The sequence below is a fragment of the Phaseolus vulgaris genome, chromosome 9 (assembly GCF_051622355.1).
Source record: "Phaseolus vulgaris cultivar YP4 chromosome 9, ASM5162235v1, whole genome shotgun sequence".
In the NCBI taxonomy this organism is placed as follows: Eukaryota; Viridiplantae; Streptophyta; class Magnoliopsida; order Fabales; family Fabaceae; genus Phaseolus; species Phaseolus vulgaris.
This window is the reverse complement of record NC_143506.1, coordinates 39118448-39131633: the sequence shown is the minus strand read 5'-3', so window position 1 is coordinate 39131633 and position 13186 is coordinate 39118448. Positions and strand designations below refer to the sequence as shown.

General features: G+C 34.9%; 1 protein-coding gene across 1 annotated transcript; it reads right to left on the bottom strand.

Annotated features, from left to right (window-relative positions):
- Positions 1 to 963: 963 nt before the first annotated feature.
- Positions 964 to 9016, bottom strand: LOC137820374 (uncharacterized). Its single transcript, XM_068624432.2, has 3 exons — positions 8761 to 9016; positions 8524 to 8629; positions 964 to 1387 (listed from the first exon to the last, which is right to left on the bottom strand). Exons 1-3 carry the CDS (start codon positions 8932 to 8934, stop codon positions 1305 to 1307), a joined length of 363 nt encoding a protein of 120 aa, XP_068480533.1. The 5' UTR covers positions 8935 to 9016; the 3' UTR covers positions 964 to 1304.
- Between the last annotated feature and the right edge of the window lie 4170 nt (positions 9017 to 13186).

The window sequence follows — 13186 nt, the reverse complement described above, 5'->3', positions numbered from 1 at the left end:
AAAAACATTTTAATTTATCTTTTTTTCTCTTTTTGCTTTGACCTCAAGTTTGAGAGATAACATTATTAAGGTCAATTACCGTATTCGAGATATCATTCACTTTGAAGATCGATGATCTGTCACGATTTTATCTTCTAAAAACGCTCCAGTAGGTTAAAGAGAAAAAAAAGTATATAAACTATCATTGAACTCGACTCCTATAGTTATATAGAACTATTGGCGGTACCAAAACATCTACTTAAGGTGAAACCCCATCTATTCCTCCTCCTTCATGACATCATGCATGCATCTCTGTTAATATTTGTTCACAAGAGTTATAGAACAGAATCAATAGTTCGTGTTATTAACAATATATCCCATAACCTTTCTCTTTCCATCTTGTAGCAACAAGAACCTCAGATAATGTTTTGAAGATACAAAAAGTGGGTTGCAAGTTATTATTCATTGTGAAAAGATATTTTTTTTTCAAATGAGATGCATAAAATTTGTACTCACTTTGAAATTTCTGTAATATGCAAAAAACACTTCAAACCTGTAACTTTTTCCAAAGACACAATGAAGTGGAAAACAAGAAGTTGAAGGAAAAGAGGAAGAGGAATTGAGCGCGTTAGGCATCAAATAATAAAAGAGTTGACAAGGAAAAATTTGAAAACAGAGGTTATGAAGATGTGTTGTAATTGTGCTGGGTAAATAAATTCTTAAGAATCATACATTCTTGAAATGTTACAATAATCATATATTTATTGAAGTATAATAACTGAGATGTTATTATTAAGCATGCTTAAAGATTATTTGATTAACTTTTAATATTTCTAGAAATACTTTTTAAGTTCTCAAACAAAGACTAAAATGAAAGTTACAGAATATTATAAAAATAACTTCATATTCCTGTAGAAATCTAACCTTCCCACACCCTCTTACGGAAGCCCTGTGTCCATATATAACTTTTCTGAGAATGAAAGATGTCCAAAACTTCTTTTATAACCTTTTAAGAAGAATGGGAATAAATATTCTTACCTAATACTGCCAAAAATGCAAAAAACACTCCATGAAAAATATCTCCGAAAATACTATTACATGCATAAGAAAACCTTTTTTAAAATAATATTTTCTGCTTAAAAATTTCCTGAGAAGAAAAAAACACTAATCTCAAAATGAAGTGATCCTTGAATTCATATCCAAACTGATAACTAGTTTACATGACATCAAATATACAAGCACAATGATACATGGAGGACTGAATACATGAGCATAATCACAAGACAAATCTCATTGTTGTCAACTTCTTTGCCACCACAATTGGACTAGCCAGACTTGAAGAGTAAAACCGCTTTCTGATCCAAATAGAAATAAACAAAGTGGTTTGTTTCATGAGTCACATAGGAGCCTGCAAAAAAAGGAAAACAAGTCCATGGATGCACTTCAGTAATAAATTGTGTTGTTCTTCTAAACATTACAACTCTTACAAAGAATACAAGTAAGCTAGAAAGAACTAGCAATTTTGTCCTTATTTGCTTTAATTGTCCGAATTTCATTGAAAAAGCTAATAAATAGTGTGTAGGGTACTGGATGGGGTAAGATTGTGCATCAAGAAGACAGTATTCAAAATTCTGGATCTCATCGTCAAGACTATGATGTGTTGACAAGAGAATGTAATAAAGTAGATCATAAACCATGTCAATACCCAGATCATCCAAACATGCACTTAAAAGTTAACATCAGTAACTGTAAAATGCTATCTTTAATCTAATCATAGTGGCATTCTCATATGTACTGGCTTAAAAGATTTAAAAAGAAAAAAAGAAACTGCAAATAGGATTATCTGTCCAAAGTGATTCCTGTTAGAGAAATTATTTGTATACAACTTCCTACAATTTTATAACAATGGGATAAGACAAGAGAGAAGTGTGGAGATGAGTGATGTGATGGAGAGAAATAGAAGTGAAAAGAGATGTTATACGAAATTGTTGTATGAATAGTACCTCTTCTTCTATTTTGCTCATGGCTGAGACTATGTTTACGGTACAAAAGCATGAGTAGAAATTTAAGCTCAATAAAAGCTGGGTATTATGAAAGGACCAGTTAGAGTCGGGAAAGTAAATAAATAATTCAACCCTGGTGATACTCTTATTCAATGAAACACTGTTTTCTTCTTAACCATAAAACTGATTTAAAATGATGGGAAAAGAATCACCACAGATATTTAAAGTTAAAAAATGATGGGAGAAGAATCACCTTCATTTACCATTCATCGAATGCTGCATGTTTAGACACACCATTTTACTAAAGAAGTTAAAAAACTCAAAATTTAGTCTGCTAATATTGTGCTTTATTCCAAATCACATTGCCAATTCTCCTAAGTATGCATAAGAGAGAAGTTATGCTACACACTCAAACAGTCATCAGATAAACAAGTAACTTTATTGAACCTGTATTATATGGATAAACAATATGATTGTGTTGAGGCCAACGTTATCAACAGCGTGGCAGCCTATGGCAGAAGCCATGGCGGACAAATTTTTTAAACTAAAAAATAAACAGCAAAAGTGACATAATATTAAAAATAGCATAATGACAAAGTATTTATAGAAGTCTCATGGTTGTCCTCGCATAAAGTCTAAAAACATAATTCACAAAAACAATAATATTTCATTTTACACACTTTCTTTGACATTTGTGAAGTGTTCCCATCTTATATCTGACCTGTTACCCTTAGCATTAATAACAAAGTTTGAGGATGCATTTTTTCGGATTTGGGTGATTGACATTATTCTGTAAGTGAAATAATTGGGAACAATGTTTAATAAGCAATCTGAGAACAAAAACCAAATAATAGGTTCTGAAATTCAAAATAAAAAATTGAGCAGCAACTAGATGGAGTAGAATTTTCGAAAAGGGAAGAGTAGAACAACAGATGACAAAGGAAGATTAAAAAAAATAGAAGGTACAAGAAGAAAAAAATGAAAGTAGCCTCATTCTCTAATGTTTTCACGGTTTAGGGTTCTCGCATCATGAAGGTCCTCGTTTGCAAAGTTCAGAATCAGGTGCCTTTTGTTATTTAAAGATGTCACTCAAGCTAAAAGGAAATTTCACCATAGCCACCATTTAATAACATTGGTTAAGAATAGGTTTTACTTAGTAATGCAAATATTATACAATTCCATACTCCGTACAATAGGGTGCTTAGTTTAGGTAGCTTGAATCTGCAGTATGTAGTGAAGAGACAGAGCGAGAGGTAAATATTCAAGCTATATGGACACAATTCAGGATCAGATGCTTTTTGTGATTTAAAGATGTCACTCAAGCTAAAAGGAAATTACAAACAAAGTAATACAATTAACAATGCTTTATGGTGATTAGTGTTGGACAGTGAGGTGCCAAAAGCGTATACTATTATAGAGATGATAAAGTTCCAAGGGCAACTGCCAGAGAGCAAAATTGCTCAGAGGGCACGGTGGCTGTTGAAAAGCAAAAATGCTTGCTAGGCCTGAAAACTGCCAGAGAGAAAAAGTGCTCAGAGGACCCTAAAGCTGCTGGAGAGAAAAAATGCTCAGAGAGCAAAGTGGATGCCAGAAAGCAAAATGTTCAAAGGGTCCAGGGGAACAAAAATGCTAGGCATGACAGCTACCAGAGAACAAAAATGCTTGGAGAGAATGGCAGTTACCCGAGAGATACAATAATGAGGAACAAAATGAATAACTAACAATGATAAATATTTGCTAAGATATTTCCTACTTGATGTAATAAAATCATATCATATCCTAATTTTCTATTTAATGTAATCAAATCATATATTTAACAAACTAGTTTTCTGTAAAAGGTTCAGAATTGAAGTAATTTTCCATATAAACACTCATTATCACAAAATCCTAGTGGCTGACCTTGAATCTGAACATTACATTCAAGTTTGAAATATTGAGCAAGTGCAACTAAGCTTATATATGGATGTTAGAAAATTTTCACAAGTACATTGGATGATACTGAACATTACAAAGTCTTTCTAAGCAAATAAATGAAAAACTGAAAACTATAAAATTCTACTCTCATACATGTACCAAAAATTTATCCAACAGAACAGTGTGCAAGCTAGTCTAGGTCTGCAATATCAATAGCAGTTTGTTAATAGTAGAAATAATAGTTTCTTTCTATTGACAGAAAAGAGTACAACTGACTCCCTGGACTTTCAGTAAGGCTCTCCCACAACACTATGAATTCTGGTAGAAATCAAATTGAAACAAAAACAGTAATGGATATTTATATTAGGAGAACACTGCCACATAAGGATGACTTCCTCAGTACAGTGAATTTAAGACAAATACGAAGAAAACTATTAAACAGTGATGATATGGAGCACTGCTCCTTACAATATGAAGACTGAGATTACTAGCTCTGAATGATAAACTGCTAAGAGAGAACCAGATCCTCTCCTAACCCCAAAACCACCTTGAAACTTTTCAAGAATCTGTTTATGCCCCCTCCATTCTGTTATTTCCCCCCCAAATAATCCTTCTCTATCTCTTCTAGCATGATTACCACATCCTCCTCTTCCATTCTCCCACTGCCACCGGTCAATTCTGTCATTTCACTCCCATTACTCTCTATCCTTACTTTCCACATGTTTCGTTCTCTTTTCATACACCTATAGGCCTATTTAGGCCCATTCATACTAACACTATAAATTTCACCTTGTCCTCAAGGTGAAAATCAGCGAAACATTATCCAGAACACTGCCTCCCATATATTCTCATGATCAGGGAGGTTAACCCACTTACCAATACTAGTGGTTCCATTCATCAACCTATGCACTTGCACTATCTCTTGAGGCATCACCTGCAATTCCCACCACTCTACAAGGAATTTGTGACGACTTGGCAAGGTAAGACCAGCTTCCATGCGCAGACAAGTCCAACGTGTATGCTGCTTGCCCAATCATCCTCTCCTTAACTTCAAAAGGACTTGTACTTATAAGGTTGCGCCTTCAAATAAACCCTCTTTCTCCCCTATGTCAAATTTGACTTCCCTTCTTTTCTTATCCACCAACAACTTCATAGAATTCTGAGCCTTGCATAATTGTTGATCAAATCTTCTTGGATTGCATCTCTTTCCAAAAGCAAATGATCCACTTCACGTACTAAAGTTCCAACCAGATGATACTTGACTATGGTGGCAGGTGAGGGGGCATGCCAAGGGCGGGGATCCCTCTCATACAGTGCCTTAAATGGAATCCATACCAAGAAATACATTGTGAGAACAATTTTAAACCAAAATTCTTCCCACACATAATCCAGTCCACGAGTTTAGGATAGCCATACACAAAGCATCTTAAATAAGACCCAATGGTCCTATCAGTGACCTCCTTCTGCCCATCCATTGTTTGTGTCAGCCATCTTAAATAAGTACTTCCAGAATTTACTCATGAACAACACCCTATACATACCCAAAACTATGGAATTCATAAAACCACAAAGGCAAATGATTTCTGCAATAAATACACCAACACCTTCTACCACAATGGATGGCTCAAAGGAAGAAAATGTGCTGATTTAGTTAATTTGTGCACAACCACTAATATAGTATCTTTCCCTTTTGATCGTGACAACCCTCCCAGGAAATCCATCAATAACTCCTACCAAACTTGAGTAGGAATTGGAAGAGGTTGTAGCAGACCAGCAAGCTTCAAAGCTTGATATTTATTTTGCTGGTAAACCTCACACCTCTGCGTATGACTTTCTATACTTTTTCTCGTACCTTCCCAATAGAAAACAACCACAATCCTCTAATAAGTTGAGTACCCCCAGGTGACAACCCCATGGTGAAAAGTGGAAATATGCTATAACGGACATGATTGTGTTAGATTGTGCAGGCATGAACAGCTTCCACTCATGCTGCAAACAACCCTATTTGGATATGAAATAGGATTAACACCAGACTTAATTGTCAAATCTTGTATCAATTTATTTAACACTTGACTTGCCATTGTTTATTCAGACACCACAGCCCAAAGGCCATAACCAAATATTCATAATATCCCTCATAAGTTCTGAACTTCATCCTATGAATATCACTCTTCCTCATTCTAATTTAGTGATATCCAGATTTTAACAACCAATTTTGAAAAGATGATAGCACCATACAATTCATCCAAGAGCTCCTCTATAACCTGAATTGGGAATTTATTGAGGGTAGTAATGCTATGGAAGGGCTCTACAATCAGTACAAAACTCCAAATCCCATTTTTTAATCTAAAATCAAAGATAGTGTAAGGACTTACACTTAGTCATGTCCTTCACAAACATCTCTATTGCATCCTTTAGATGGTGGGGTACCTATAGGGCTTGATATCTGGTATTTGAGGGCTTTCCTTTATCTCTATTGTATGATCACGTCTTCTAGTAGGAGGTAGTGTAGTGGCTTCTTGAAAAAGCTTTTGACATCCCACCTACGGATGAAACAAGACTTGAACAACTATTTATATTAGGAGAACACTCCCACCTACAGATGAATTCCTTATTGCAGTGAATTGAAGAAAAAATCTTAAATGGTATTGGAATAGAGCAATGCTCCTTACAGTGTGAAGAATGAAAGACAGTAGGTAAGGAGGTTAAACTGCTCAAAGAGAACCAGCTCCTCTCCTTACCATAAAATCACCCTGACCCACTTTGATAAAATATTCAACACCCTCCATTTTGTTATACCGCCAAATAATCCATATCTCTACCATCTAGCATGACATGACTCCCACTCCCCCTCTTCCATTCTCCCACTGCCACCTGGCAATTCTGCTATTTCCTTTCCCAGTGCCTCTCTCTCTCTCTCCTTGCTTGCCACAAGTTTCTTTCTACTTTCATACACCCAAAGGTCCTTTTTAGGCCCATTTTCCTCTAGCTTTACTCCCTTATCCCTCTCTTTGCCTCTCCTCCGAAACACATTCATTATGGCCTATGAAATTCCCTCTCAAATCACAAGATAAAATCCTTCTCAACCAGGAGTCATGATGAACTTGACTCACTAAGTAACCCACTAATGGACTAACTAACTATATCAATCATAACTAGCTGCTCATAGAGTTGGTCTAAGAGTCATATTTCCTTGACATAACAGGGTAACTGAAAACAGATGTGAAAGATTGTCATAATTGTGTATTAACTATCTGAACTATATGTGTAGGATTAATCATTACTTTCTTTGTATCTTTGATGTAAGGAACTCCTATAAATGAATGAATGAATGAGTGAGATTAGAGATAAATTTATCTCTTAAGCATATTTTCCATACTTCTATCTCAAGTAAGATAACTGACTACTCAAAACCTTGAAGCTTTATCATACTTACAGACTAACTACTTTGCCAGATCAAAAAAAGAGTGTAAGTTTGATTAAGCCCCAGAGACTATGGACTGTAAATGATGCTAGAAAGATTAATTGCACAGGATAATACTTATGACTTGAGAAAAAGCATCAATTGTAAATAATTTTTCAATCTAGAAAAAGGTTCTTGTTAATAAACAACAGGCCTGTTGGCCTGTTGACATTGAGATATTCAATGGAAATGAAAGACAAACACGCAGTGCAGGGAAGAAGATATAATAGAAACAGTCCCTTCATTCACAGCAAAACAACTCATCCAGTCATAATTTCTTCAAGCTTGAATTCCTAATCTCCAACTAGATACTACTAGAGAATCCCAGCACTCCCTAGTGTCATTAGCTCTTTATTAATCCAAGCGATAGACCATATATTTTCCCTCTGTACAAATGTAGAACATCGGTGAATTCATCCCACGTGACTGGCCCTCTCCATGCATCAAGTTTGCATTTGAGTATCAAAGGTAATTAAGGTCTGTTTGGACGTTCTTCTCCATGAGGACTTTTAGCAAAGAAAAATAAAATAAAAATAAAATAATTTTATCCATAAGCTAAAGTTAGCTTACCTTTTAGGGAAAAAGAAGCTTGTCCAAACAGACCCCTAGCTATTATAAATTTTGGGAGACCAGAATCATAGAGCACTAACATGGAATATCAGGGAGCATTTGTCAAAATGTAAATAGTCAACGTTACATTCAACCATTTTCTCCTCCAGTAAGCACTAATACAAGAAAAGACTTCTGAAACCCACAAAGGAAAATCCCATCCTCTACAGCTTATATGGCACAATCAAAGTGGAACAACTTATCTGTCACAACAGTACATTAGTCATGGTGACTCATAAATGCAACACAAATCACACCAACTAATCTACATATTCATATACCATTCAGCTCACAATTTTCCTCTGGAAAATCAAGCTAAGAAGGCCGCAAAATCTTATTCCATAACTAGAAAATCAACCATATGCAGCCAAAAACAAAAACCTAGGTTTCAGCAACCCTTCTAAAGTCCAATCATGCAGAGAAGCAAACAAGAATTAGCTTACACAGATCTACATCCACTCGATTTCTAGTAGAGAAACCAAAAACCCAAGTCTACCCGAATACCGAAATCATTGAATAAATAATAACAATTAAGAAAAGAACAAAATGAAATACCAAAATTACGACCAACGATGCAATGCCAAGTGGGACCGTGCCTCTTATCGAACTCCTTCTTTACCTGCTCCGCAACATCTTTCTCTACATTGTACTTCTCAAAGGCCTGATTAATCCGCAAAAAAGTAAAGGCTTTACGACACAACACAGCAAGCAAAAACAAACCCAGAAACAGAATCCAAAAGGGTGAACCATGCAACCAAGAAAATGGAAGAGAAGAAAGTTGTTAAAACTAACGGCGACAGCAATATCAACGGCCTCCTTCTGCATGTCGGGGATCATGTCGGCGCTCTTGATGATGACCTTCTTGGGAGGGACGGCCGGCGCCGGTAAGGGTAACGGCTTCCGGTCATCGGTGTTGGGCCTCGCCGTTAGAGGTCCGGCAATGCCCTTTTTGGCTTCTTCACTCATTTTTTTTCTATCTCTATCTTCGAATCAGCTTTGGCTAGCTTTTAGGGGAAGTGACGGAATCAGGTGGCGTGATTTTTTGAAACCGTATCCGAATAATATATATATATATAATAAAAAAATCTTTGTTTTGTCTTATAACTTTTTTATATTTTTGACATTTTGAGTTGAGTTTAGATTTATTATGTCTTTAACTTTGAGTTTAAATGTTGTAAATTCTTGATATACTGATTGATGAAATTCAAATAAAATTTTATTTTTTATATTAGGTGCTTCATAAATGAAAATTTATGTATTCTTCTTATTGATGGAGGTAGTTGTATTAATGTGTTCAGTGGAAAACTTTCTTTACCCATTATACCTCACATTAAACCATATAAGTCATAAAGGTTAAGTGAAGATGGGAGATTATTTTAATAAATAATTTTTTGTTTTTTTTTTATCAAAAAAGTATAAAGATGAAGTTCTATATCGTGTGGTGTCCATGGAAACAAGTCATGCACTTTTGGAAATATCAGTTTTGAGATCAATCACTACATTTGAGATATTGTCAGCTTTGAAGGTCGGTATTTTGTCACGATTTTATCTTTAAAAGGTATCTCGATGAGTTAAGGAAGGAATGTGTAATTAAATTGTCATTGACATCAATCCCTAAATTATGTGAGACTATATATTAGTCGTCCCTAAACAAGTTCATATCCTAAAGTTTATCAGAATATTTATACTAATGACAATTTAAACTCATACTTATTGTTTACATTATTAATTTGATATTTTTTTTTACTTGAATGTTATCAATTTTTTTACATATTAACCTACATTTGATGTTTGAATATCATTTCTCTAAAATATATTTCATAACTCAGCACAAGAGTCTCTTACTCTTCTCGTAAAACTCATCTAATCTAATGACACTTTATTTTTTTATAACAGAAAAATGTAATGTATTTTTATTCTTTTAAAAGACTATGAACACACATTATTCTTTTAAAATACAAGAAAGAAAATTGTATTAAATTTTTTAAAAATTAAAATAAATATTTTGAGGAATGTAAACTAATTTTACTCCCAAATTTTAGTTTTTCAATATCCATAGTTATCACATTATCGAGTGAAGATGTAGAAAATGAACTTATTCTAACATCTAGGTAAGTCTATGTTTATTTCTTTACAACTTACAAATTTAGACGCTTTTAATTCTAGTTTAACAACTGATGAACCTTAACAAACACAGTTTTTTGTGTGTCATTGTTTTAAATTATTGTCCAGGTGTGATTGCAATCTTTTTTTAGATATATTTTTATAGTAAATTAAATTTTTAAAAAAATCATTAAAAGTATGTGTTAAATTATGTATTTGTAAATTTAGTACAAAATATATTATTATACAAAATTGGTAAAATAAAACAAGAAAAGCATACGCATAGTGGCATAGTACATATAGTTTATCTAAAATAAATATAAATTATTAGGGTAACATTATATGAATTCCATGTCATACTTGTACAATAAAATTAACATCCTTTTTAAATGTTATGAATAAAAATGAAGTGATATATTTCAACTTTCATTTTTTTTTTAATTAACAACTTTTAATTTATATATAATTTTTTTTTATCAATAATAAATAAATATAATTAAACAAAACAGGAGTGACAACCTTTTATAAACAAACTCAGTTCAATCCTAAGAAACAATGAAAAAGAAGGTTAAGTAGTTCTAGCTAGATTTTACCAATTATATATTGCTATTTATAAGCCAAACTGTTTACCCAAATATTATGCAGTAGTTAGGCAGCAATTATGCAGCTTTTATTGTGCAGCAACAACAGTGACACTTAAATTATTATTGCTCAAAAGTGCTGCAATCCTTCCATTCACACCATTCCTTCTTACTTGGTTATCAACCTTAGACGCTCCACATATATTCCTTGAGTCTTCCTATAACACCATGCCATTCTCCTAACCTGCCACCACTTCCATCAACCACAGTTTACCACAAGAGTTCCCTAGGCAACATCTATTTAAACATTAAGGACCTAAGGAATGAAAACAAATTAAAGGGTAAAGCACCCAATTGGAATAGGAAAAGTTGAAGTTCTTTATTCTCATCCTCATCCAAGTCCTAGCCTCTAGTTGTGCAAGGCTAAATACCTCTTATGCATCCACCTTTCCTTCTTTGAACACCACATCATTCCTTTGATTCTAGGTGCTCCATACCACGCTACCTAAACCCCTTTCCAAACACGATTTCTCTTCGCACTAAAACGAACTGTAGAAGATGATGTTTCATATGGTTGTGATACGTCGTAGACCACACTTGAAAGACTATTCTACATTCTGGAAATAGATGGTTAACCGTTTCTTCTTTCTGATTACATAAGGGGCACATAGAGGATGGTAAGTTTATTCATCTTCTCTATAGATTAGTTCTAGTTGGTATTTTCCCTTTCAGGATTCTCCAAGCTAACATTAAAGCATTGGGGGTGGCTTTTATTTCCCATAAAGTTTCCATTGCTTGGCTGCTTTCAAAGGGTGTAGACAATGTAGAACTTGATAAGCAGATTTTACTGAAAACAATTCTCCTTCTTTAGCTGCCCAAACTAAGGAATTGTGTTGGATTCTACCAGTATTTGTAGTAAATTAGGCTTTAAAACGAACAAAAATAATGGTTTCCCGAGGCGTGAGTAATCACTGTCCGTAAGGACTTATCCGCGGTATATTGCTCAAGTCCCCCAAGATACAACAGGAACTTCCCGGTAATTTCTGAGGATCGGAATTAGCAAGTTACCCTTAAAAGAGTAATACCCAATGAAACCCAGAAATATAATAATAATTCAAATAAAGTAAGTGAGGAGAGAGAAAGTGAAAAAGAGAAAGAAGGTGGGAGGAAGAAGAAGGTGTTGTTGGTGGGTGAAGAAGAGGAAGAAGGTGAAAGCAAGATGCGTTTTCTGAATGAGGGGAACCCTTGCTTATATAGGGAAAAAAGTAACAGCCCCAAACGGCCACAACCCACGTTCCAGCAGTCATCTGCGACACTATTCCAGGTCCCAGCTGCACAACCTCCTGAGAAGAACGGATTCTTCGAAGGTCTGAGTCTCACGCTTTACCCTTGCACAAATCGTGAGTGAAGAGAAAAGGAACGCTTGCACGAGGGCTTCCGTGAATCGTGCAACAAGGAAACTGAACCCTAGATTTTAGGTTTGTGAATCAAAACCGCATTTAGGTTCGTGAGTCAAAACTATATTAGGGTTCATGAATCAAAGCCACATTCTCTGTTTTCCGTTTCACAAAATCCCACTTTGTTTTTCGTTTTGCAATATACACAGTTTTACAACAATCCCCCACATATTGCAAAAGATAAAACATAGAGATAAAGAAAGAAAACTTCTGGGTTCATCTAAGATGTAATGCATAAGAGTTGGTATAGCAAGCTATATGAACCAGTCTTAGATTGATGAACGTAACACATAGTGTAGTTGGTATAGCAAGCTATATGAACCAAGACACTTAGTATGTGTTAGAGGTTTATCAATCATAATACACCCCCACATTACTTGTTGTTATCGCTGTGTTGCGCTACTAGGCCATGCGTGTGCCCGGTATTCATAAGTGCTATAGAGATCTTGTCAAGATCTCATGCAAGCGGCCCCACTGACACTCATATAGGTGATTTCATCAAGTGTATGTTGCAAATCATACACCATCCATAAAGGATATGAAAATCATTAAAACTTTGTAAATCGTTAAAACTCTTTTACCTCTGAATTTTAACCACAAAGTTTATCGTCTCGATAATGCAATAACTAGTACTTTCACACACACCATAGGAATGGACAAAATTGATTTTAAATCAATATCAGTGCTAGCAGAACTAACAAGTGACTTGTTTTTACCCATATGAACCTTATTCATGGGATCTCCAATCACAAAGGTTGGGTTTCCATCACTTGTTTGTTTGCAAGTGGCTTAAGTCTCATTCCCCTCGATGTTTCTAAAACCATTTTTTCTCCCTAAGGGTTTTGTCAGAGGATCTTCCAGATTCCGTTCTGACTTTTTCAACCACTCAGCTTCACTACTAGCCATTTCTAGAGCAACAAACTCAGATTCCATTGTTGATCTTGCAATAATAGTTTGTCTGGCTGATCTCCATGTAACTGCACCACCCCCAAGTGTAAATACATAACCACTAGTGGATTTTGTCTCATCTGAATCAGAGATCCAGTTAGCATCATTGTACCCTTCTAGCACAACGGG

Excerpts from the sequence above, each read along its gene's own strand:
- LOC137820374 (XM_068624432.2), bottom strand. The coding sequence starts at position 8,934 with ATGAGTGAAGAAGCCAAAAAGGGCATTGCCGGACCTCTAACGGCGAGG. Across the intron at positions 8,630-8,760 it reads CCGTTGATATTGCTGTCGCC|GCCTTTGAGAAGTACAATGT; the intron begins GTTAGTTTTAAC and ends CGGATTAATCAG. Across the intron at positions 1,388-8,523 it reads CATCGTTGGTCGTAATTTTG|GCTCCTATGTGACTCATGAA; the intron begins GTATTTCATTTT and ends CTTTTTTTGCAG.